The sequence below is a fragment of the Pantherophis guttatus genome, chromosome 1 (assembly GCF_059756535.1).
Source record: "Pantherophis guttatus breed Tessera chromosome 1, ASM5975653v1, whole genome shotgun sequence".
Lineage (NCBI taxonomy): Eukaryota > Metazoa > Chordata > Lepidosauria > Squamata > Colubridae > Pantherophis > Pantherophis guttatus.
The window spans coordinates 270,728,198-270,755,410 of NC_142063.1; the positions used below are offsets into that span (position 1 = coordinate 270,728,198).

A 27,213-nucleotide genomic window follows, 5' to 3' on the forward strand; every position below is an offset into this window, starting at 1 on the left:
TGCTGCAGAATGCATTTTGATCATAAATTTATCACATAATTCCTTTGATCAGATAATTTCCTTGATATATCACATCAAAGTGAAGTCACTCAGATTTATATGATTAATGTTGTTTTCATAAGTATTTGAGTAAATCCAGTTTAATCTGTTGTTTTTAGTAACATATCAGTAATGAAAAAAAATGTATTGTGGTTATATATAACTAGGACAATTAGAAGTTCTGCATTAATGTAAATGCCAGTTTTATTATTGGGAATATATAATGTTGGAAAGCACTCCTATTTTCTCTTTCAGCTTTACAATATACATTTTGGTAGTCTTCCATAATAGGTTGTTTATTAGACTCAGCTTTATACCTCACCAGAAGGATCTATCCATTCAGAATGAGTGGATGCAGCATATCAAATAATATTTGGAAATAGAAGCATCAAAGATCAGTTTCTTTTTAATTTTCTGCTTTGAAAGAGAATAGCCATTCATTACGTGAAACCGAATGGATGCTAACATTTGTCTTGCTCAATAGAACATTGCGATGAAACTTTAGGATTACTGTAATAGGACAACATAGTTGATAAATTTTGATTTACTTCTTTTCTACATGGATTTCCAGGTGGAGATTGAAAAATTGGACTACCACCACTATTTGCCACTGTTTTTTGATGGATTGTGTGAAATGCAATTTCCTTATGAGTTTTTTGCTCGACAAGGCATCCATGACATGTTGGAGCATGGTGGGAACAAGATCCTTCCTGTTATTCCTCAGCTCATTATTCCAATAAAAAGTAAGTCTGGAGAATGAAATAGGGTCTAGGGTTTGGAGGGTGGGGGGTGGATTTTGACAGGCTGCTAATTAAGGAATAAAATACGGTAGGTCTTGTATTTATAGTACTGTAGTTTATAAACCTAAGGCAGTTGTAAGGCCATAACCAAGGTCCAAATAATTGTGTTGCCTGACTTATTTTTTTTACTCTGCTAACCATAGTACAGTATACAAGTTGTTAAACTTCTTTTCATTCTTCTTTTTATGTTATTCAAACTAAGATATGAAAACACTGAAAAAGAAATAGCAAAATAGTTGTAGTATCTCAACTCTTTTATTTTGCTATTTTGAGTAGCTTGGTTATTTTTCTTTCTCCCTTGCGCTGCGTGAGAGTCCATTGAGTGGGTATTGTCCTCAACTGATTGGCCAGAGACTGAGTTAATATTTGCATAAACACGCTTCCACTTCCTGCTGGGCTCCAGTTTGATAACGAAAGTCCGGATCTGGAGAAACAGAAACTTGAACGAAACAAGATCAACAGTAAACCGTAACCAGAGGCAGCAGTCACCGGAAACCCCCAAGAAAGGGAGGGTATGGACATCATCAGGAGATAATGTTCTATTTCTGATAAACATCTTTGTGTTCCTTCAGATAGGCAAGAGCCACTGCCTGCCTGCATTATTCCTGCATACCCTTCCCTTTTTCCTTCTTCAATATAATGCAAACTGATAAATCCTGGTGTATTGATCATAGTTCACGATTATATTTGAACCTCAGACTATAATTTCAGGACACAAGCATTATTTGGGAGATAGTGAAATGACCCTTCTTTTGACATATGCCAGGATTTGGCAATACAGGTAGTCCTCAACTTATGACCACGATTGGGATTGGAACTTCTGTTGATAAGTGATATGGTCTTTCAGTGATGCAGTCATTAAGTGAGTTGTGCTGCTTTTACCTTTTGTGCCATGGTTATTACATGAATCTGGCTTACCCCTTTGACTTTGCTGGTTGGAAGCCAGCTGAGAAGGTCACAAATGGTGATTAGGTGACCCCGAGGGTGCTGCAGCCATCATAAATACATGCCAATTTCCAAGTGCCCAAATTCTGATATTGTGACCACAGGGACACTGTGATGGCCTTAAATGCAATGTCACATCATAAGTCATCATAACTTTAAACAGTCACTAAAAAGATGGTCCTAAATTGAAGACTATATGTAAAATATTAATGTTGAACATTTAAAAATATTTTGGTTGGTCTAAAATGCACAGCTTTTACAACGTATAAGTGCTAATAGATTACCCATTTTCTATGTAAAAGCAAAGAGCCTCTCTCCAAGGACAGTTTCTCAATCTTATACTTTAGATAGGCAAATATAGAGTGGTTTGGTCTGCCTCTTTTGATAATAGCCAGGTGTCTATTGAGATTCATCCAGGTCATGGTTGTCCCAAAAGTGCTTTTTCAAGGGACAACTGGACTTTCTGGTTTTTCTTTGAAGACATTTCACTTCTCATCCAAGAAGCTTCTTTAGCTCTAAGAGAAGGAGAAGCAAAATGTCTTCAAAGAAAAACCAGAAATTCCAGTTGTCGCTTGAAAAAGTACCTTTGGGGTAATTGCCAGGGTTGCTGCCAGAGGGGGAAAAAAATGCATGGCCAATCAAAGAGGCACCTGGTATACTAGGGCTCCGAAAGGGGAAGACCATGGCATAATCTGTTCTTTCCTATAAGGGCAATTTGCTGGGGCCTTACCATGCAATGGCATGTAATGGAATGAGGCTCCCTCCAACAGGAATCCTTAGGAATGCCAGATTAGTCTCTGCTACCACAGCCATGGCAGTGACCGTAGGAAGGCTGAGGTGGAACTGCAGCGGCTGCAGTGAGGCTACCTCATACTGTTTGCCAATTGTAGAAGGGCAGAAATGAGCTGATGCTTCAGTTTCAAGAGTGCATAGCGCATCGCTTCTCTCTATTGAGAGAAACACTATCCACACATTTGGGTGTTAAGCCCAGAAAATCTGAAGCTGGGGATCGCAATGAGGCAAAACTCTGCTAGGACAAGCCCATTGCTCAGATCACGGATGGAAAATCTTATTAAGAGGATAGTGTTTTGAATAGGCCTGCCACAAAATCCATCTATTGACACTTCAGAAGCAGGACTCAAGAAACTTTTACAATATTGTAGTCCGGGCTGTCAGGAGAACTCAACTTCCTCAGGCTGGGGCCTGTAGATATCTTTAACAATAACACTCATTGTCTCAGTCGGCATGGCCATCATTTTTCCCTAGCGTAGCCCTTTTATGATTCTACTGACATGAAAAATTGTCAGAACTGCTCGTTGCCTTGTTTAGATAGCATGCCTGATAAATAACTTGGTGATTTAATTAGGCAGCTTATCAGGCCAATAGCAGAGTATCTGGAGTTTTTGATAAGTGCTAGTTTGCACAAAATACAAGGCTTTCCCTTAGACTTCTTCTTTTTTTAAAAAAAAAAAAACAACCCACGCACATTGTAATATATCCTGATTTGAAACAATATTTTGAAACTGATGGTGCTAATTGTAATATTTCAAAAGTGCAGTGCATTGGGTTATTATTTTTATTATTGTTTAATTAACCATGACAGCAATCTAGTTTTTGTTGTTCATTTATCTTGGGCTGCCTGTATATGCTGGAATTACTGCAGACTCACTAAGATTAGTTCTTCTGGAGGTCTCAGTAAAATAAGTGGCAGAAAAACCTACTCCTGACTCCAGTGCTTTTGCTGTTGGGTATAAGTCACACAACATAAAACATGCTTTACTTTCATTAACTTCTCTGTATTTAATTTTTTTTATTTCCTTTTGGTTCATGTACTTCCTTAAACATATTTTCAGTATATCTCGGATCAAGAACTAACCAATACTTTATATTAATTTACCTGGTGGCAAAATACTTTATTTTCCTGAAAGGCAAAATACTTTATTTTCTTGAAAGGCAAAATACGTTATTTTCCTGAAAGGCAAATTATTTATTCACTTTTTCTAGATTTTAAGGCCACTTCTGTAAATAGAACCAAATTTGGGGTTTAGTTAAAGAATTTGTTTCATGACAGGTATCTTATGTTTATGATATAGGCTTTATGTCAGCACAATATAATGCATGTTAGTTGTAGAAGAAAAGGTTTGCTTTCAGGGAAGTAACAATGAGGCAAGGGTGAGAGACAAGACGGTTGGTTGCCCCATATTCAGGGCTGGATTTTCCTATAGGCTAACTAGGCTTCAGCCTAGGGCCTCAAGATCAAGAGGGGCCTACATTCCCTACATTCAAATTGTTAGCAAAATTAAAATTACACTTTCACTATAGGTGAAAGGGCCTCATAAGTGGAATAGCCTAGGGCCTCTTTTCATCTAAATCCGGCCCTGCCCATATTATCTAATATCTCTAGGTTAATGATTTGGAGACTGCATTACTTCAGGTTAATAGTCATTGCCCATGTTTAGCCAAAAGCACAATTTATATTTTGCTCTACGCAGATGACGTTGTCCTTTTTTTTAATGTACCACATAATATTTGAAATGCCAACTTGAAACATTAGTCAAGTATTGTTAAGGTAGCCAACTACAAATCAACTGTGATAAAACTAAAATTTTGAGGGGGAAAAGTATAACTGGAAAATTCAAGATCATATGATAACTCAAGAATTTTATCTATCTGGGCATTTTGGAGAAATAGCAAGGCCTGGTAGTGGAACTGGAGAGGAAGTGGGAGGAAAAGGCCAAATTGCTCCCAGTGGTGGCATAAGTACTTGCAGCTGTGACTCCTAAGGTGGGAGAATGGCTTCAACAGATCTTAGGAATAACAGTGGAGCTCTCTATCAGGAAGAATGCAGTGCTAGGAACAGCTAAGATCCTGCACAAAACCATCAAAATCCCAGGCCTCTGGTAAAGGACTCAAGAATGAGGAAGACACATACCACCCCAGGTTTACTCAGGTTTACTCAATGTAAAGCTATTACAGCAGGGGTGAAATCCAGCAGGTTCTAACAGGTTCTGGAGAACCGGTAGTGGAAATTTTGAGTAATTCAGAGAACCGGCAAATACCACCTCTAGCTGGCCCCAGAGTGGGGTGGGAATGGAGATTTTGCAATATCCTTCCCCTGCCACGCCCACCAAGCCACGCCCACAGAACCGATAGGGAAAAATTTTGAATTTCACCCCTGTATTACAGGTTAATTCAACCCAGTCACAATAATTCAATTATGGAAGCAATAACAAGGCTTTATGAAGAACAAAAGAACAAAATCTGACCCAAAAAAAGTAGCAGTTTTTGTCTATTGTTCCACTGTGAGCTTTTTCTCTTACTTTTAATGCAAAAGTTCTTTAAACTGAATCACACGAGTTTACGCAATTTCTCAGACACATGACTTATACAAATGTGGTTTCTTTTTTGATAATTTGTTAAAAAGGGGAGTGAAAGTATTATACATACTTTATAATATAAAATATTAAGCACCTCTTCAATGACATTGGATAGAGAGGAGCACCAACTACGATACATAAACGAGATACATTCAAATTCAAAGGGCGGTATAAGTGTAAAATTCATGCAAATGTTAAAGGTGGCATAAAAAGGTGGGCTTGTCCAAATGTTAGCACTGAAGTAGAAAGAGCTTTTGCATCCCTCTATGTCAACATCTGTTTTTTGGCTCCTCTTCCAAATTAATCTTTACTGTACTCCTTTAGTCTCAACCCCAAGCTACAAATTTTAATGATCTGGCACCTACAGTGGGGGTTTCCAGCTTGCAGATGGGCATAATTTCAACTATATAGCCATCAGTGGTGCAGAAGTGACCTTGTTGCTTGAGCAGGATAAGGAACCAGATGTACTCATTCTGTGATCATTAGCTATAATTGAGCTTAAGTCAGGTTGCTGGAATTTTCTGAAATGATCAGTTCCAGGGAGTATTTAAAATAATCTCTCACATATAAGAATATTTTATCTGTGACAATATATTTTTTAATGTCCGGAAAACATATATTTTCCCTTTCTGCCCAACAATTGCCTGTAAAGTATCTGACAAAACAATTCACAGAGTAAATTTAAGAGCATAAAAAAACAAACGAAATGGTATCCGATGAAGCTCCTGGCTAGGAGAACCGTTTAACTTGTCGTCCTATATTAATGCTGCTGCTTGATTAACTGATGCTCTTTAGAGATTCTGAATCTGCGTCAGCCATGGGAGAGATTCCAAGGCTGTCTTGGAAGAACGCTACCCAGCAATTTGGCTGGATAAAACTTGCATTCAAAAAATGCAGTGGGGAGGAAGCTGTGCTTCTTACTCATGTAGCTAGATATTCTGTGGGCTCCTTTCCCTACCAAGCAGTTAACAGTGGGAGGCCATGATTTAAAATTGCCTGTTTCTCCAATCCATAGATGTCATTGCTTTTTTTTTTTAAAGAAAACAAAACAAAGTGCATATTTCATTCATTTTCAGTGTTGCTGTAAAAAAATCAGAGTAGTCACAGTAATAGAAGGTATTATTACCTTCTATTACTGCAGCTTAATACTGTCTAAGGAAATGGAGCTTCATCATAATTTCAACTAGTGCAATATATGAAATATGTTTTTATTGCATTTTCAACTAGCACAATACTTATTTATTGAGTTAGAAATGAACCAGCTTTATTGAAAATAGCTGAGTGTTAACCTGCGCCATGGTTTGAAATATTTCTACTGCAACAGGGTAAAAACTCAGTTGAACTCAAAGGGGGTTATTTTAAAGTGATTGGATATGGAGAAATGGATGAGCCAAAGAATTCAACATCTTTAAAATATTTTCTTAATGTTTCTGAATTAATTTAATGCAGGAGTGCACAATTCTGTTTGAGCCAAAGGCTATATTAATCTTTTAATATTGTACTGTGGGCAACACTACAGAAAATATTCCGCATTGTATATTTGAATTAAGTATTGCATCCACCAAACTGTTTAGAGCTTTCTAGTTTTCCATAATGGAGATCTAGAGGTTTCCTATTGGAACTGTTGGTAAAAAGCATTGTCCTGTTCTTTCACTAATGATCTCTAGCCTCTCCTCTCTTCAAAATTATGAGTTTGAATTATTTATTTATTTATTTATTTATTTATTTATTTATTTATTTATTGTTTATATTTATATACCACCCTTCTCCCAAAGGACTCAGGGCGGTAAACAGCCAACAGATAAAACACAAGAAATACAAAATTTAAAAACAGTATTAAAATCCAATTAAATTAATTTGGCCCACAATTAAAAGCACCCCTGAATTAAGACCCATAATTAAACAATTTAAAAATTAAAAGAATTTAAAAGAATTAGGCCAGCCCGACTTGTTGAAATAAAAACATCTTTAGGGCACGGCGAAAGGTGTGAAGATCCAGGATCCGCCGTATTTCCGGGGGCAGCTCATTCCAGAGGGTAGGTGCCCCCACAGAGAAGGCTCTCCCCATGGGGGCTGCCAGTCAGCATTGTTTTACCGACGGCACCCTGAGGAGCCCCTCTCTGTGGGAGCGTACTGGTCGGTACGCAATTAAATCATTGCGAACCCATAATTTAAGGGAAATTGGGTAAAGGGCAAATCTTCTTAGCATTTCCCAAACGCTACATTCCATGAAACCATGGCATGTTTTCCAACATAGAAAACTGCATTTATATCATTTTAAAACCAGGTGTAATTGAGAAATTGCCAATCCCTGTTAGTTCAGAATTTATTGCTGAATTAACAGGGAGAAGGCAATCAAAAATCTTCAAATATATACAGGGGTGAAATGTAAAATTTGTTACTACTGGTTCTGTGGGTGTGGCCTGGTGGTGGGGTAATGTGACTGGGTGGGCATGGCCAACTTTTTTTTTTTAACTTTTCAAAGCATTTTTTCTGCAAAAAAAATGCTTTGAAAAGCCTCTGCCAATCAGGCAACACAGCTGGGATCGTCAGAGGCCTTTTAAAGCATTTTTTTTACCTCTTCAGCCGAAGAGGTTGCAGAAAAAATGCTTTGAAAAGCCTCTGACGATCCCAGCTGAGCCGCGCGATCATCAGAAGCTTTTTTTTTTTACTTTTAAAAGCATTTTTTCGGTCGAAGAGGTTGTAGAAAAAATGCTTTTAAAAGTAAAAAAAAAAAGCCTCTGATGATCGTGTGGCTCAGCTGGGCATGGTGGGGGGGGGGGGCGCAGGGATTTTTGCTACCGGTTCTCCGAACCACCTGCCGTCATCGCTACCGGATCGGGCGATGTGGTCCGAACCGGGAGCATTTCACCCCTGAATATATACAAATAAACAGACTGCGTGTAGTAGCATGGTTGTTAAATAATCAGAGGAGAACTCCTGCGGTTGCAGCTTTGCCGGGATTTTGTCAGCATATTTGATTGATTATTGAATTTGGGATTCCTGGCAGAGGGAAAAACTCTGGCAATTGAACTTACAGTGCAGAGAAAGAGATTGCTTAGTTAGTCTTGCCACTGTTTTGCATGACTGTGAGAAAAGCAAGAGAAGAAGAGGTAAAAAGGCAGAAAGATGAGAATGAAGGACAAGGAAAAGGGGATCCTGGGAGCTGGAAATTTGGCAATTCTTCCTTTCCTTCCCATTCTATATTCACAGTATTCATGCCTATCCATTTGTGCATTATTTATCTCTTCTAGTCTCCTTTTGGAGCCTGACATCTGTAATAGATAGAATGTGGTGGAAGTTTTTGTTGGTTGGTTGGGGACTTTGCACTTCGCAACTGTTGTATGCAATGGAGCTTTATAATAATCTACAGTTTGCGGTCTTTACTCCCTAGTGTATAATTTTAGAGTGGGAAGCAGAAGCATAAAGAAATTTGAATTTAAATTCACATTTGAAAATATAAATTTGAAATACAATGGGGAATACAACATTCTTTTCTTTGGAATGAAATCTGAAATGGAACAGGACAAAAGGTGTTATTGATTTCAGTAGCAAAATCCAGCTGCTTGACACTCTACAAAAAATTCTCAAGTAGGCAGGATAGAATTCTTATTTATCAGTTAGTCTTATAAAAAAAAAAGCCTACAAGCTTTTTTTTGTAAACATTCCTATCATTGTTCTTTTCTCCAAATAGTACCAATTGTTAATTGAAAGGAATAAAATGATTGCTAAGCAAGCAAAAAATAAACAGGCTGATTGTTTCAGTAGAATGTCTTGTCAACCTTCATGTTTTTGCCTTTTCGATTCCCTTAGTCCCAGTGGTACTGGTGGTGGGTTAACCCCCTCCTTTTTCTTTCTTCTCTTTCTAGGGGGAGTGGGGTGGGGTTGGCAGGAACCAGTAGGATAGACAGCAAGAAGGAATAATAAGCTGCTTTCTTGGGGTTACCGAAGAGTCAGCACAAACTGTGGGAACAAATAACACTCAGACAAGGCGGTGTTTTATAACATTGGGGCTGCAATCCATCTCTGGGTTCCTTCAAAGCCAGGCTAATAAAGACCCACTTACAATCCCCTGCAGAGTACAGTTTAATTAAATTTGTCCATTAGAGGATTTCTACCCTCCCCTCTACATTCTTGAAATTAATTCTTCTGTTTTCTGCTTGTCTCTTTTCGTTCATCCAAGATGCGCTGAACCTTCGAAACCGACAGGTCATCTGCATCACGCTCAAAGTCCTTCAGCACCTGGTGGTGTCAGCTGATATGGTGGGGGAAGCTTTAGTGCCCTATTATCGTCAGATTCTCCCTATTTTAAACATCTTTAAGAATAAGAATGGTGAGTGATCCTAGCAATGCCATGTCTTCAAATCCTTCGTTATAAAGGGGTTCGAGGCAAGGCTGATTAACAATGTAGTAAGAATTTACTATAGTATACAAACTAAGATATACTTGGCACTTTCTTCTCTTTTATTCTCCAGGGATACTGTGAAATTAACACCAGCATTTATTATTTCTTACGTGCAGAGCTTATTCAACGCATTACCGAACCACTGGAGCAGTTCTATGATCTTCCAGTAATTAAAATTTATACAGTTTTGTAGCATTCTTTAAATGCATTGATAGACTGTATCCCCTCCCCACTTTTTTTTAGTAAACAACGTAAGCATTCACTTCTTAATTTGGCTTGAAGGTTGGGTACCCCCACACAAGGATTCTACACAGCTCTGGATGTCAGTCCCATTTGAGATCTGAATTGGTTTATTTATTTGCAGCTCATTTTATTTTTTACTAGCTGAACAATTATAAAACTAGGTTGAAAGCCTTCTTATTGGAGGGAACCTCTGCTTCAGCCCCCACTTCTAGTGGGCTGAATATAACTAGCAGAACCTTCAAGAGAAAAGTGCCTTGTCAGCTTTGCTGCTCCCCGTAGGAATTTGGCAAGGCTGAAACGAACAGGTTCTATCCATTTTCTGGTCGTCCCCCCCCCCTCCATGGGGGATGTTCATGCCCCCATGGCTGGAATGAAAGCCTTTGGTTATCTTCATAACCTGCATTGATTGGGGCAGAACAGTGTGGCGATTTTCAGCTTTATTCAATGTTCTCAGTGTTTCTGAGTCAAACAATTTCCAAGTTGCTTTTGTAGTTTAGAGTAAAAGCAACTTTGATATAATACCATCGTAGTACCTGCAATTGGTTGATTCATTTTCGAGGGCAATGTGCTAATTTAAAATTTTATTATAAAATGGTCAAGCAGTTTGGTGATGTGGGTAAACAGAAGAGTTCCGTAAACAAACAAACAAAAAAATCCTGTTTATCAGACTCCAAGTGGGTATTTTTAAAAACTTCCTGACTTCTTAAAATGAAGGAACCTTTATATGCCTGCACCTACCAGCTTGCCTTTTATCATTATTATAAAAAATATTTATTATATGGCACATAATATGAATGGGTTGAAGGCAGAAAAATTACTCTGCGATTCTCTTTGCATACTGAAGCACATTACGGTATCATGATTACAAAGCATGCTAATCAATTGTACAATTTGGCAACGCAAATCTCTAGTGTTTCAATAACAAGTTGAGAAACTTTAATAATAACTGCATTTGTCATCATCCTTTAAAACTCATATTGCCACATGATATGTTATTCCTTTGATCAAACTTACTTCATAGATTTTAAAAAATGATTGATGGGTTATTAAAAAAAATGGTTAATGCATTGGCAGTAGTTGTGAGGAAAACTTTAATGAAGCAGAAACTTTACATTTGTGCAACATGTCCATTAGAGAATAATATTTGATATAGCTAAAGGAATGTGAATTAATGCTGTAGCAAATAGTCTCTAAGTTTTGAACCATGCACAGAATATTTTTTGTTTTTCTGAAAAAATATGTTTTCAAATAATTAGTGCCTATTTATTGGTTCTTACAGGGAACAATGCTAATATGTTTAGGTCTTGGACTGCCTTCTGGATTTTATGAATCAAATGTTAAATTCTAACTGGCTGTTCTGAAACTTTTAACCACCAAAGTTTATGCTTAGAAATTAATAGTTTAGCCTGTAATACAGGTTTGCTCTGATGAAATAATTATAATTATGCAAAAAGGCAATATGGATTTATAATAGGTATATCTTTGTTGCATTGTATTACCATTCTACCTTCTCATTATCATCTAATGAAAGAACAATAACAACCTTTCCTGGTTTAACATTCAATTTTCATAGGTTTGTACCTGAAGCATGAATTAAATCTGTTGTCAACAGTATGATATATTTTTCAATGTCTTTCTTGAACTTAATACAGTATAAAATGTGATCAGTTTTTCTTAAGATCCCTTCATATTGAACTGTATCATGACACAAGTATTTGTTACCATCTGTTGTTGCTACTACAGTAGTAAGAGTCTTGTTATGTTATATTTTAAATGTAAATTCATGAAGTCACTTAAGTTAAATATTCAAGAAAAAGTAAAATATGTTTTAATGCTTTGTATGCTGAAAACAGAAGATGAAAAGAGACCAAACAATATCTTCAAAGCTTAACATAAAATTCCGTCAAGCCTCATGCTGAATGGATATTAACATCAGTGTAGGGAGCAGAAATTACTTTGATAAGTGTTAGATAGCTGTACCAAAGTGTATATGTTTTTAAATGTAATGTTGTCAGATGAATGAAAACATCAGCATTGTCCTTTAGCAACTATAATATGCTGTCAAATAAAAGCAGTCATAATGTCTTTATGAGATTTTAGAAAGCAGAAACATTTTATGTCATCAGTATATTTTATTCAAAAGTGATCAATAATAGCTTGTGAAATGCTGTGCAGATTAAATGATGCAGAATTTTAAAACAAAGCCCTATAAATCTCATCTATAAGCAGAAAGCACCACAGATGAAAAAGGAATAAATTTGATCATTTTGTTCTGTTTTCTTCTTGATCTCCTAAAGCAGGCACATTGGTCAATAAAATGGTGACTCATGCAATAAAAGTTGAATGTCAACAAAGTAAGGTCCATTGGAGATCAACAGTATGAAATAGGCAAGAGGGATGATTGAATAAATGCTGGATTTTATAATATATACATGTCTTCCACATAAATGTATGAAATCTTTACTATGAAAATGTGCAGTAATAGCCAGGTATTTCATTTGTTAGGTTATGGGAGACAGTGACAATGTTCATACACAAATTAAGCATGAAATCGTTTCACTTATGGTAGTAGATCCTCTGAACATGTGCTATTGTAGAGCGTCTTAATTATAGCCTACAAGCACAACTTAGTAAACCCCACTGTAATGTGTTGCTTAAATCTGTATGAGGGCTTAATCTCTGGTCAAACTGGCAGGTGCAAACATGAAGCAGATTCTCTCTGCAGGTATCTCTGCTCTTCACTTTGTTTTCACCCCTCCCAGATATGTGCAAAGTAAACATAAGATTCAAAAAGTTAAGGGAAGACAATTTAGTCTTCCTTCACTCCATATGTTGTGGCTCTGACCCTAATTGGGCAATGGCATGTCTTGTTTGTTGTTGTTGATTTTTGTGTTGCCACAAACCTTTTAAACAAGTATTGGCAGAAGAGGCAGGAAAATAGCGAGTTGGGTTTACTGTGTCATTTTGCATGCATTTCCTGGATAAATATCTTAAACCATGTTGAGTGTATCATATGCAGTGGTGGTATTCAGCCGGTTTGGGCAAACTGCGGGTGGGGTGGGCCCACTCCCGCGCTCCGGTACTATGCCATCCTATTTAACCGCTTTTTTGACGCATGTGTGAAAGGCTTGCGCGCGCAGGGCGAACCGGTGGTAAAAATATATGAAACCCGCTTCTGGTCACGTGCACATGGTCAGAGACTCCCTTTGTGGTTACAGAAGATTTACAATCCCAATGATACAATGCAGACTTAATTTGAGTGTCAAGTATTAAATTGGAAAACACCAATCTGACTAACTCTCTACTCCTGAACAGCATAATATTAAAACAAGTTATATTGAATTTAAATCCATTGAACTCATTAGTACATTCATTAATCTATTGGCCTCCTTAATTTTTTATTTTTCTTACAACATTTCCACATGCTATTAGTTATATTCCTGTATGGATAGCAAGGAAGACATATTTTTATAGTAATGCCAATAAAGATGTTATCTGCTTATATTAGATTCAGAAACATTCCCTATTCTATGAAAATCTATTACCAAATCCAAGTAGGAGATATCAACTAGATGGATAAATGTTCAAACAGCATAAGGTGGTTTATTATGGACTGAATAGAAGTGAAATAAAAAAAAATACTATTAATTCAGATGCCAGGTCCTTTAATTAAGGTGGTCAAAAATACTTTATTCATATTATTTTCATTGCTCCAAAAATATTTTTAAGACTAGTCTAAGCATAGAGCACAAGATAGAGGTAAGAATTTCAAAGAGTTGTAGGGAAAATAGAGAATGTTTAAAGAAGTGATTCACTTTTTTACAGTGTTCAGCTATAGAAGAAGGCAGAAAGAGAAACAGAGATTCTTGCTGAAAGGAAGAAAGACATAGCAAAGAGAGATGGATTTGCAAGGTGTAACTTTCAGATAGTATACATGTATTAAGAGATGGTACCTTAAGTGCAGGTATCACTGAATGGAGACATAGAATATTTTTGGATTAGATTGGGAAAAAGTAAAGGTGTACAACTTGTGTACATTTCTGGTCCTAGAAGGTCAGTGTTAGATTCAAAAAGAAGATCTACATTTCTTCTAAGTGTCTTCAGTATGAAAAGATAAGAGCAACAGCACAAAGCAAGAACCAGCTGAAATTCAAGATAGCCGAAGCTAGCCAGGAAGGTTAGGGTTTCCTTTTCCCTTTGAAAAGAGGTTTTCCTGAAACAAAATTATCACTAGCCAAGGTAATTCTGCCTTGGGGGAAAATGGGAAAGTTAGGGCAAAAAACCCAGAAACGGGTGATCCAACTCCTGTTGGATAACAAAGAAATGACAGGGATGAGCAGATGAGTTGTTGACAAGCTTTGCTCTAATTAACAAAAGGAATGGTCCAGGAAAGGTCATGGTTCTAGCAACATTACATTAGAAAGTTAGCCTTCCTTATGCCTAGTATTATTTTACAGAGATCCAACTATCAAAGATGCAAATGGAAGTTAAGGGGAATGTCCTTTCAATCTTAGTGAGACACACACACACACATACACAAGCTGCTAGAATTGCCATACATAGGGTATCCTGGAAGGTAGTAACAAAGGCACTCTGGTTTTTTTTTAAAGTGGGATCTGTTTCCCAGCTACACATACTTGCCAGACCCCATCCATAACATATGGGTATCATTTGTGATTGAAATTATTTCCTGTATTGATTTGTAATAAATTCATGAAAACTGTGAGCCAAATTGGGACTATAATTTAGAAAGGGGAAAACCAATTGCATAACAGGACTTATTCCCATTTAAGTAGGTTTAGGAGTCTAATTTTACTCAACTTTCATAAGTATCTGTATTTAATACATTCAAAGAGCTAAACACTTTCCATTCTTGCTGTATAATTTGTAATTACTGGATAATTTCTTAAATAAGAATATGGTATTAGTCTGCATGAGAGAGAACTGACTTAGTGGTGATTAATTTAAAGTTAATAATACTTAACAAGTTCTTGTGATGTGTTAAAAGCCTAATTAAAATGTGTTCAGCATTTTAAGTAACCAAACAAAAGAAAATAGAGAGTAAGTGGTCAAAGTAGGTGTAACCTTTCAATAAATTCAACTACATACAGTTACCCTGTCTTATATTTTTTTGAACCCCAAAATAAACACTTGGCCTTATTTTCGGGGAGGTCTTATTATTTTGGGGCCCGTGCAGCAAGATGGGGTTTGCCATCTTACCTGATTTCCAGCTCTGCGTTTAAATATTTTCGGGAAGGGCTTATTTTCGGGGGGAGGCTTATTTTAGCACATGCGCTCAAAAGCTCGATTGGGCTTATTATCAGGGGATGTCTTATTTTGGGGAAACAGGGTATTTAAGGCAGTTCTGATCAATGCAGAAGACAGAATGATATTAGTTAGTGACTACAAAATCTTTCATTGGTACCCAGGAGTTGTGAGATCGGTATTAATTAGCACATATGCCTTTTAAAAACCTTAGCCAAAATGAAGTTTGCATTACTTTGTATATCTCTATTATATAGAGAGACATTCTCTCTCTCTTCCTCCCTCTCTCTCTCTCTCTCTCCCCCTCCCCCCTGTCAACCAAAACAATAATATTCAAAAGCAACAAGTTGTAATTTGAGCTAACTCAGGATTTAATATGATGAAATCTTTGTCCATAGGCTATTACCTGAAAGCATTCAAACACCTGTAGATCCATGGTGGAATTCAAATTTTTTTACTACCAGTTCTGTGGGCATGCCTTGGTGGGTGTGGTGTGATTTGGTGGCTGTGGCAGGGGAAGGATAATGCAAAATCTCAATTCCCACCCCACTCTGGGTCTAGCCAGAGGTGGTATTTGCCGGTTCTCCAAACTACTCAAAATTTCCGCTACCAGTTCTCCAGAACCTGTCAGAACCTGCTGAATAGCATCCCTGCTGTAGATGCTTTACTTTAGGGCAGACTGGAATAAAACTTTCACAAATCTAAACCTTTCTTAAGGCTTTAATGTTACAGTTTTGTAACATTAACATTTCCCAGCAATATATTTTGAAGTAATCCGACTGCAACTCTTTTAAGACAATGATAGCAGCCATGAAAAAGGACCGGCCTGAATATTGAAGTGGACTAGTTCAACTTAAAAATATTTTCCCCCCAAAATGCTTAAAATTAAAGAAATCATTACCTTCTGTCTACTTCTAAATTAGCAGAGCTGTTCACGTAGCTCATTGGCCAAGTTAATTAGCCTCTTTTGAGAATGCTCCATTTTATATACTGCTATTAAGATGTATGTTGGTGTTATTGGGATGGAATGGGATAGGATGGGGTAGGGTTGGATTAGATTGGACTATATACCATCATTAGTGACCACGTAAATAGAACTGTTCCTGGATGATCTGTCCCCAATTTGATCCTTCAGGTCTTCCAGTAATCCACCCATCCCTGCTGTAATTGATTTCATTCACCTTCTTCTGTTTGATCTGTACTTCTTTTTCCTTCCACCTTTTCCCTCATTATGGACTTCTCAAGAAAGCTATACTTTTGCCTATATCCAAAATATGATAATTATCATCTTTGTCTATATAATATAACATGAATCAATACTATATAGATGTCATGTGTAATAGTCTAATAGCAAACACACATTGTTATTCGTGCAGTGAATAAGACTCACAGATTCAGTAGATGAAAAGTCAAAGCAACAACATAAGGACAAGATTTTTGAAGAACACAATAGAATGAAGGAAAGAAGAGACTAAAAGAGCTAAATAACAACAGACTAGACAGAGAATAATGGAGACTAGGCTATGGGTCAGACAAATAAATTGAAAGGTAAGGAAGAAGGAGCTGAATAAATTTAAGCCTGTCTACTTGCTCTCCAGTCTGCCATAGGCAGGATTTAGAGACGTTAAAATTCATTGATTCATGCCAATATCAAAGAATCTATTGTGTTACTTTAACAGTTTTGTCCAGATATAGAAAGACAGCCACACTGATATTTTGATTTTGTAAAGCTGCATAAGTACAGAAATAATCGCCAAATTGCATTCAAGTCCCACTGAACCAATCCAGAAGTAGCTGACTTGATGCCTTGAATCAATCTGATAATTCAGTTTTAAGGAGTAATTTGAGTGAATCTATTTCAAATTGAATCATCCCTTTGAACGTGGGCATAGCCCTAATAAATACATAGGGGAAAATCCTCTCTTCCTTCAACTCTTTAGATAAGATCAGCAGACAAGCAGAGAAATTGTCCCTATATGTTGTGCCCCATCGCTGAAGGAAACGATGGTATTTAATTAAATACCATTTCTGCCTTTCATTCTCTAGCAATTGCAGCTTTTATAGTTAAGGAAGTAGCTTAATTCCAGCAGCAGCCACACTTCAGTACATTATTAATAATTGAAATTATACAGTCCAGGTAAACTAGAATTTCTTAACTCTCTCACAAATCCTGCACTGAGGGAGCTCAACCAATTTCATTCTACATATGTTGTGCACTGACAATAAAATTTGAATTGAATTTGAATTTGAAAACGATAACATAAGTTATATGAAACGTGGAGTTATTAAGAAAAAAGTAAGTCCTGGAACAACCTCTGCAGCTGGTTAAGTGGTGTCCAAAATGTATTAGACAAACCTGGTACACATAATATTTTAAGATAAAAGTGTTATGAATTTATATGATCCAAGCCCTTGTTGTTTGTAAATCATTGCTTATGACATAATGTTTTCTGTGAATATGATAATCGGGTTGCTTTTGTGTTGCTCAGTAAACCATGATTAAATAAACCATGGCATATTGGGATGTGTGAACCTAGCTATTATATAATCCATACTTTTAGAGCTGTTGGCAGAGTTAGTAAATTGCATACTATCTCGACCTTAGTTCCCCAAATCAAAAGGAACCAGAGAAAACTAGCTTCTTCACTGATGGTTAGAACATCTTTGATAAAACCTGACATGATCATCTAAGGCTATGTGAAGTTATAAAGCTAGATATTATCATTCAGTGATTAATACAGTTATAGCCTTCTCTCCTCAAAATTTCTGTTTGGAGTCCTGTGTGGTCTTTGTTGGAGATCATATGTGGCAAGCTTCTCAGTGTACAATCTGCATTTATGTCATAACTGTCACCAAATTGTGAGGCCTTCCAGACAGCTGTTTTAGGTGGCAGTCCATCGTTATGGTGACAGTAATAAAGAAAAGCATAAAGATGTGCAGTCTGTATTTTAAAAAGAAGCAGGAGCTAGTACTGTTGAATTGAATGTTTCTGCACACATGGCTGCATGTAGCTGAAATTTTATAAAGCAGCTCAGTACAGTATTTTTTTTTTTTTCATTCAACATGATGGCCTTTGGATAGGTAGATGGAAAGGTAAATGTCCTCAGGATTTCAGCTTCAGAATATCATTTACATAAGCTCTGTGCATTTTCAACCTTAATGTGTTCTGCATGAAAATAACTTTACTATCATCTTATATTTGGACATTGAGCAACTACTGTGTTCGTCATATGTATATTTGCCAGAAGGATCTTTTAACATTTTCTGATTTATTATATGATGGCACTTTCCTTTTAGAATGCCTTCTGGAAAACAGGTTAAGTGATTTACGGGAATCTATGTTTATTTTCTGCATGGTTCTTCACATTTTATTAATGTTTGTAAACAAATATGCTACATTTTACAGGGACATATGGTTTCAGATTTGTTTCAGTTCTTAAAGTGACATCTTTCTATGTTAAATCTGCACTGAAACGTTGTCTTCATTTAATGATTCAAATGGGTTGCATTTATTTGTCACACATATCTTGAATTAATGTACCCAATTAAGCTTTTAGTCTAGGGAGAATATTTCTGTGAAAATTGCTAAACTCTGAAAAATTGGTCTTGCTGCATTTGCATCTGGATTGCAGATTTTATAAAGACAAACCTGACCATAGGCCAGAGAGAAGTAAATTGATGATATCCAGAGTGAAATCTCATCTAAAGTATATCATTGCTAAATTCCAATGCAACACTAAATTTTTGAATTTTGTTCTGGAACCCTACTTTCATATCCTTTGTGCGATTTCTGAGGCTACATATCCCTAGATGATTTCACATTCAGACCACCTTTGCAATCATAGCCCTTTTATGAAGTCATGGACACTCGTGGAACATAGAAAAACCGGATGATTTGGCTATTTTGAGAGAAATGGTAGCAAAGGACACATCTGTTACCTTGCTTCCCCGTTGTGTAAGAAATAGGACTCTGCATTTCTGGAGAATGTGACATTCACATCTCTCCTCTGCTCCATTTCCATTAAATGCCCAAGAGGTCCTTAGGACCTTGTCTACTGAATGCTTCATAGGCTGCAGCGTTTGTTTTATAGACTTCTTATTTGGTCCCAAAAGTTCAGAGAATCCAAATGACCTTTCTGTTTGTAATTCTCTTCTTATATATATATGTACTCTTGTTTTAAACCAAAGCAATATTTTGTTTATTTCTGTAGTTCTTGGCCACTTTGATTGATCTTTCTAGCTCATGCTCTGGTACTTCTTCAGCACTGAATACTTTGTTTGCTAACCAGCTGCTGCTGTGTTTCCAAGGCAAACTTTTGTAGCTTCTAAAAATAGTTATCATTTAAAGAAATGTCAGCTTTCTGTTTTTCCTTTTATCTTGTGTTGCATTTTTCTTTAAAACTTTCCATTTTGTGTTTAAGATCTTGATTAGTCTTTCAGCTATAACAAGTATTCCTAATTACATCCAAACCTTCTGTATGTATAGGCTTGTCAAATCAGAGAGAAAATTATATGTATTCAAATTTATATTATGGTAGATGTTTTGCTGCGACTATTGGCAATCTTTGGAGGGTGGTTGATAGAATTGATGCTTGAAACAATTGCCACAACTGAGACCAGAATGTCCATTGTTAAGCAAGGAGATTATTGAGTTTTATTACATTTTTGCCACCGTTGTTAAGTGAATTTAAATGAATCATATGGTCATTAAATTAATCTGGCTTCCCTCATTATGTTTGCTTGTTGGAAGCCTTCTGAGAAGGTTGCAAATGTCAATCACATAACTTGGGACAGTACAACTGTTGTTTATGATGGTTGCAGTGTCCCAGGGTCATGTGATCACCCTATGTAACCTTCCAAGCTGGCTTCCAACAAGCAAAGTCAGGGTGGGAAGCCAGAGTCGCTTAATGACTGCAAGATTCACATAACATTTGCAGTAATTCATTTAAAAACTGTGGCAAAAAGGTCATAAAATGGGACACAGCTCACTTAATAACTGCCTTGCTTAGCAACATGAATCCTGGGCTCAATAGTGGTCATAGGTCAAGGACTTCTACCTGTATGTCTTAATAAAGAGGAGAAATGGCATGAGTATCCATGAGTGTCACAGTCTTATTCCCAGGGCTCTCTGACCCCTTTACACACTTTATCCAAGTCCTATCCTACAAAGGAATAAGTGCAAGTGCTAAAGGAGTCAGTTAATAAAATATCTACTACTGAATTAAGGGCAGTTTGTCATACTCATAAAACATCAGTTATGCTTCTTGAACTGATTAACGACATTTGTTCAACATTCTTATTTCTATTTCTGGATTTCAAGGTGTATTAAAACAGAAAAATATATACAATACAAATTTGGCCTTACTTAAATCTGCCCAATTCTGACAAAAGTTTATATCCAAGTTTTCAAAATCGTTCTATTTCAGAGGTTTGCTAACTATGGTATTTACTGTAGTTTTTGAAGATCGATGTGGAATGAATCTTAGCTGCTTGTCCCTGACTCATACAATTTTATCTGGGAGAAAAGTTTTCTAATGTTCTTTTTTATGCCAAAACATAAGGTTATCAGGTGTGAAAATGTTTTATTATAAATAAATTTTAATATCTTCTTCATGTGATGGTCTTTGCATTATATGAGTCTTGGTGGCGCAGCGGACTAAAGTGCTGTTAAGTAGCACTTAGCTGCCAGCTGCCTGCAATTACTGTGAGTTCAAATCTCACCAGGCTCAAGGTTGACTCAGCCTTCCATCCTTCCGAGGTAGGTAAAATGAGGACCCGGATTGTGGGGGCAATAAACTGACTTTGTATAAAAAAAAAAAAAGAACACCACTGGGGGGGCCAAAAGCCCTACTAAGCAGGTATATACAAAAGTATGAAGGCTATTGCTTAATGCATTGTAAACCACCCTGAGTCTCCGGAGAAGGGTGGCATATAAATCGAACCAATAAATAAATAAATAAATATTCTGAATCTTTGAAAATCGTTCTACATCAGCAGCATTGCATGTACACCTAATTAATGAATTACAGTATGAAAAAAATACTGCATTATGAAAAAATGCCACTGTAATTGTATGAATTTGTGTCATACCTATTCTCTCCAGCACTACTTTACTTCCTCTATATTGTCTATTTAAATTAAATGATGGTTACATAAAAAAGAACACCTGGATATTGTTTAGCTTTTGGAAAGGTTAATATAGAACAGTCTTTGCCACACAGCAGGTCATGCCTACTTTTGTTAGAAATATAATACATCTCTTTATTTCCATCTGTTGTAGTCCTCTGTTCCAAAATTAACCTGATCATAAAAGAGCTAACCAATAGCTGCTGAAATCTTTATATGTTTCCAGTCATTCGTTACTATTTTTCAAAATATCCAGCACCTTTATATTCCTACATCATTGTATTTTTTGTATAATACAAAGTCTTATTCAGGGGGGATTATGGGGATATGTGATGCTTTGTTAGCTTCTTTATGACATATCAAATGCTTCTTCAGATGGTGTGCCTTCAGGAGTATAATAGGTTTAATTTTTATGAGCAAAAACCCAGTCTTCAGTGATAGATGACAGACAGACAGACAGACAGACGACAGGGAGGCAGACCAAATAGATATAAATCTTATAGTTGTTATTCTCATGGTGCTTCCAGCAGAAAAGAATAAATGTAGCTAAAGGCTGAACAGTAGGGTTGTTGATGTTTTCTGCACCTGGTTGTTTTCCTGCACATCTTTCTTTACCAGATTAGGTAATATTATCAATGAACAGGAGAGTGACATTGGCCAAATTAGTAATGCAAATCACCCATCAACACATCTATGGAGATAAACTCCATCTACCTACCATTTAAAAAATGTAGCCCAAACTCAAGGAGTGAAACTAACAGCCCAAAGTACATCCTCCTCTAACTGTCCTACCAATAGCTAGAGAAGGAAGAAAGAGCAGCATATAAGCAAAGAAGAAACATTATTCTAATCAGGGAAGCACCAAGGAAGAAATTAAGATGGATAGGGTGGACTTCTCTATATAAATAACCAGCAAACTTGACCTACCATGAACTGATTATGTTATCTAGCCTGGTAATGAAACAACTTCAGGAAATCAACAAAGTTCAGAGTACACCAAGAGTCCCGGAATCAATGGGCTGCTGGAGCAGGCTTGTAGAAGCTCATAAGTACAGACTTAATTTTTTTCTTGAATTTTGCAAGCAAGTTGAGAGCAAACTGAACCATTAGTGCTGGTGTGCCAATCACCTGTTCAGCAGCTAGTGTCATGATACAGTGGCAACAATTGCGACATTGGATGCTGTTGTTTTTTCTGGACGGTGAGTTGTAAAACATTTACCATCATCCAGAACTGTCTGAAGCCTATTGTACCATGTAATCTTTCTTATTTAATATCCAAAGTAAGTTATTTCCTGTTTCTGTTATATCTGAGAACTGATAGTTACATGGTCATATACGACATTTGCCGTTGTAATCTTTAAGAACATCTCTCTTTTTTTTGCTAGCTGTATACACAAGAAAGATTAATTCAGGCATTCTTCCAATATTTTTTTTATTTCAATATTGCAGTTTAGATCCATCGTAAACCACCTGTAATATGGAGGGATCCATATTGATAATGAGGAATTTTAATTATTCCAAATTTTGCTGAGACAAAAAAAGAGAAAAATAATTGGGAAAACAATCCCTAATTTGTTTTCTTGTTGGCATATGATAAAAGTTAGCCGGCATCTATGAGGCTTTTAGTTCAGTTTGGCATCCTTAAGGGTTTATCTTTAAGGTGATGGAATATCTAAATACATTCCATCAACAAAAACACCCTTCAAATCCCAAACTATCTATAGCATTTAACAATAATAGGTCGCCTTTTTAATAAGCTTCTAAAGATTTGCGTAGAATGCTTCTGGAGAAAAGTAAATTTAATACCTAAACAAAAATGTAATTGCTAACATTCAAAATCACATAATTCTCTATTGGCATACACATAAACTGCTGGTCTAGGAATTTGATCCTCTGAATTCCTTTTCATTTAGAAAGCAACGGAATCACGCAAATGCAGACACTGTAGAAAGAGACATCTTTTAAACAGGTCTGCTCTAATAAATATATTGTGGCATACATGATACCATTACAGGAAATGAAATTTTATCTTCAAAGATACAGTGTTTTCAAAAATAGTAACCCATTTCTAACGCCTTCATTTTCTTTGCACTTTCTTAAACTTCAATTGTAATAGACCATTGTGCATGATTTATTACAGTGCCTTTGAGGAGGAGAGCAAGATTAAAACCCCAAAAATGAATGTTCGTATTTTAGCTTTGCTTAGTACATAATGCAGAAATGAATCACCTTCACTTTTCAATAGCTAATAGAAAAGGATCTTTCTGATTCCTCCTCCATAGCTCAAATTATTGTAAGACTTAGTTATTTAGATAACAGCACATCTTTTTTATTTAGGTTTTAACTTGTACACTTTATTATATGGAAGAAAAAATGATCCACATTTGAAATTAGGATGTAAAGACCTTTCAGAGAATAGGTTTGGAGTAATTGCCTTCTTCACCTGAACATTAAAGTGTTGTGGAAGAGATGAGATCAAGCAAATACGGAAAGAGAGGGAAGCAGAAGTGAGGGGGAAAGAGAGAGGGAGAGATCCCTGAAAGTTCATTAGGTAGCTAGCATCAGTGGTGGGATTCAGCCAGTTCGCACCACTTCGGGAGAACCGGTTGTTAACTTTCTCAGCAGTTTGGCAAACTGGTTGTTGGAAGAAATCATTAGGGCAGAGAACCGGTTGTTAAATTACTTGAATCCCACCACTGGCTAGCATCACTGTCCTACCTTTGTGTTCTGACCTCCAAACCTTTGGAACAAATTTGGAAAGCACTTAATGGAAAGTCCATTGCCATTTCAAAGAGTTTGAAAACTATTTGGTTCACAATGATCAACTTGGTTCTTGTTTTCCTTTCATGTATTATTTCATATCATCACTATTGCTGCAGCTTACCTTAACACATGTACGCAAAAAACTATGAAGTTGCTTACAATGTAGTAGCAGGTACTCTGTTGTTTAATTCTGTACTTGGGTGTTTTTCAATTTGTTACTTTTCAGGCCTGTTTAAAACTTTATATTCTGTAAATGGCTCACAAGAGAAAAAGAATGGGTTGAAATATGTTGTAGCCTTCACAGTGTAGTTAATATTTTCTTAGCATTTTACTCCTTTGTATTTATTTATTGTATTTCATTCAGCATGTTATGGTATATTAAGGTGGGATATATTGCATATGTATTGTACATCTAGTTCCATTCAGTTTTAATTCAAATAATCTATTATAGTGTAAATCTGGTTTGATACAAGTTCCTCAAAGATAAATTTGCTTTTGATATTCATATGTGTGTTTACTTTAAAAAAACTTTCTGTATTCATTTCATACATATCAGAAATTTGGGGTCAATACATATGATACAAAATATACTAAACTACACCAATTTAAAAAACTGAAAATTGTCTGATCTTGAACTGTAACATAAACCTATTTTTGGATGAGGAAGCAGTTCACCTACTAAATCTGATTTCCTGAAAAATGCGTATCCTTTAAAAAAAACACTGAAACATACAATTTTTGAATGAGATATTTCTTTTTATTTCTATAATAGTGTTTTAGAAATGTGTATAATAACTAAATAACTTAAATGTAAATTGAGAATATACCAGTTTGTTCCTCAGTGGTGAACAAATTTTTCCTTTATGCTACATAAAATTTTGTGAGTTTATTTTTTTAATTTGTACCCTGCTACAGCCTGAGAACTCTCAGTGGTGTACAAGATATGAAAAGAAAAAATGAAAATATTCACAGAGAAATTAAAACACAAGAGAATAAGGAATTCAAAATAAATATAAATAGCTATCTATACTACAAAAGTAAAATTGGGAAAAAAAGAGTTTGATCTCTTGAATTTTTGTTTGATGGACTAGAAAGAACTAAACACTTTTGTAATCTGGGAGTTTGAAGAAATGCTTCTCCCTGAATTAGTCTGCCTATGTCACTAAATGAGGGATGGGGAGCTTTCTCATTATCTCATAACTACAGGAGTATATTGATGGCACTCAAATATAGGAGCATGTCTTATGCTAAAATATTTCATTATTGCTGGAATGTACAGTATTTGATATATCAGTTTCTCAAAATTCTCCTTTACAAATATTGTATTTGAATATCCCACAATTATTGGATATTTTAATTTAAATATCTAGTAACACAAACATTTCTTAATCATTGACATGATATTAATTGACATTTGAGAACAACTTTGAAAATAAATTCGATGGTAATTTCAACAGTTATTGACAATGGGCAGGTAGTGGCACATCATTTTTGACAATTCTTGTTATCTATTATTCAATGATATATCACTGTATTTGTAAATCCTAAACTGAAAGATGACACAGTGAAATTCAGTTTAATCCTTTATTTGCTTATACCTAACGGACAGTATCTTGCCAAACTAAAGGTATAACCTTCTAACCAACTAAATATCTCCTGAGCTATTTTAGTGTGACTACCCTGAACCTCTTCCTGATTTTCCCATCCAGCTCAGGACTGTGCAGGACACTCTTAATTTGAGCTTGTAAAAGTTCAAATGATGCTCCAAAAATCAGAGTACACTAGATATTATTATAAAAATCACAGGTATAATATATTCAATAGTATATGATGAATATCATTTGTTAATGTTTAATTAATTAAAATAAAATAATATTTGGCAAGGCATACTAAACAGCAAACAAATGAAGTGAATCCACAAGACTCAAGCTTGTGCTTAGGTTTTGAGTGTTATGTTGGAAAAAAACAAGAAAATGTTGAAAACTTAATAAATATTATTTTTGGTTGTAATACATACTCAGTAAGCAATATATTTAAATATACAAAACTGTAGGTGAAATTGGAATGATTATAATAGAGTCATGTAATAAAATCTAAAAAACCTTATTATAAATGTCAGGTGATCCTTTCCACCTCACCCCATAAAGTAAAGAGTATATTTCTGTTGAGAATTTACATCACATGTTTTATATACTCTACACCCAAAGCTATTACTAATTGACCTTGGTAGCATTAAACCAAACAACAAAAACAAACATGATTTGCTTTTCCATGCAGATGTTGATCGCCTCAGAACTATTACTGCAAGCAGGAAATCACAAGCTATTTTAAAAAATCAGTGCATCTTTTGATGTACATTCTACTGCTCCATTAAATGTATTCTGTTCCAGTGGGAGCACGCACTGGTGAAGAATGGTGCTTGGGGCACAGTCAGGGTTATGCAGTCTGCTGCACTAATTATAGAGGCTTGGTGAAATCGTTAGAGGACAATAATGAAAAATGAGATATGTATGGACAAATTAACTGTGTTTGTATTTAATTAATTAATATTGCAAGCAAAATTTGTGCAATACTCAAATTTATTACACTTGTACATCAGCTGTTGCTCAACAACCTTGGATGGTTCACACCAACCAAAGAAAGAGACTAGAGTAAAATAAATAAAAGAGAAGGATATGAGGATAAAAGATGGCAAGTCCGATAGACCAGATGGAATAAAGAGAGGAGTCTCACACACCCAGGTCTTAGTGGCTCTTCTAAACAATAGCAGAGTGGGTGGCCATTCAGATCTCTGGGAGATATGGGAAAACAAAATATTCAAAGGTTTCTTAACAGTTTCCCAGAGTTTTGTCAAAATATTTCAATAATTTCATAAGATAAAAAAAAAATAATTATTTGAAAAAATCAGATCTTATGGTTATTCTTGTTTTAGTTAATACGAATTGGAAATGTGTAAAAAAATTATTTTGTGTCAGAAAAAAGCCCAAGAAAAGTTGGAAACTCATAACTTATTGTTTTTTTAATGCTTTTCTCCCTTCAGTTTGGAATTGTAGTTAGAAATCATCTTTCCTGTATCTTGATTATCTAGTAAATGGACAGTTAGTTTTCTCTGCCTAACATAGCATCAAAATCTGAACTAAAGTGGTTCTCAAATGTTTCAGCAATAAAGCATAAAATGATAAACAAATGTATGCAATGTTACTCCCTCAATAAAGGTAATGACTTATTGGTTGGGCAAGAAATAAACATT

The 27,213-nt window shown here is 35.9% G+C and overlaps 1 protein-coding gene across 2 annotated transcripts in view; it reads left to right on the forward strand.

Moving 5' to 3' along the window:
* Positions 1-27,213, forward strand: part of PACRG (parkin coregulated) — a 266,103-nt gene that overhangs the window by 136,797 nt on the left and 102,093 nt on the right. The window contains exons 3-4 of one of the 2 annotated variants that reach the window (XM_034428504.3): positions 611-782; positions 9,345-9,494. In XM_034428504.3, the coding sequence (XP_034284395.1) occupies positions 611-782; positions 9,345-9,494 (322 nt within the window). The remainder of the gene's footprint in view (positions 1-610; positions 783-9,344; positions 9,495-27,213) is intronic. The other variant, XM_060692314.2, reaches the window with a different exon arrangement.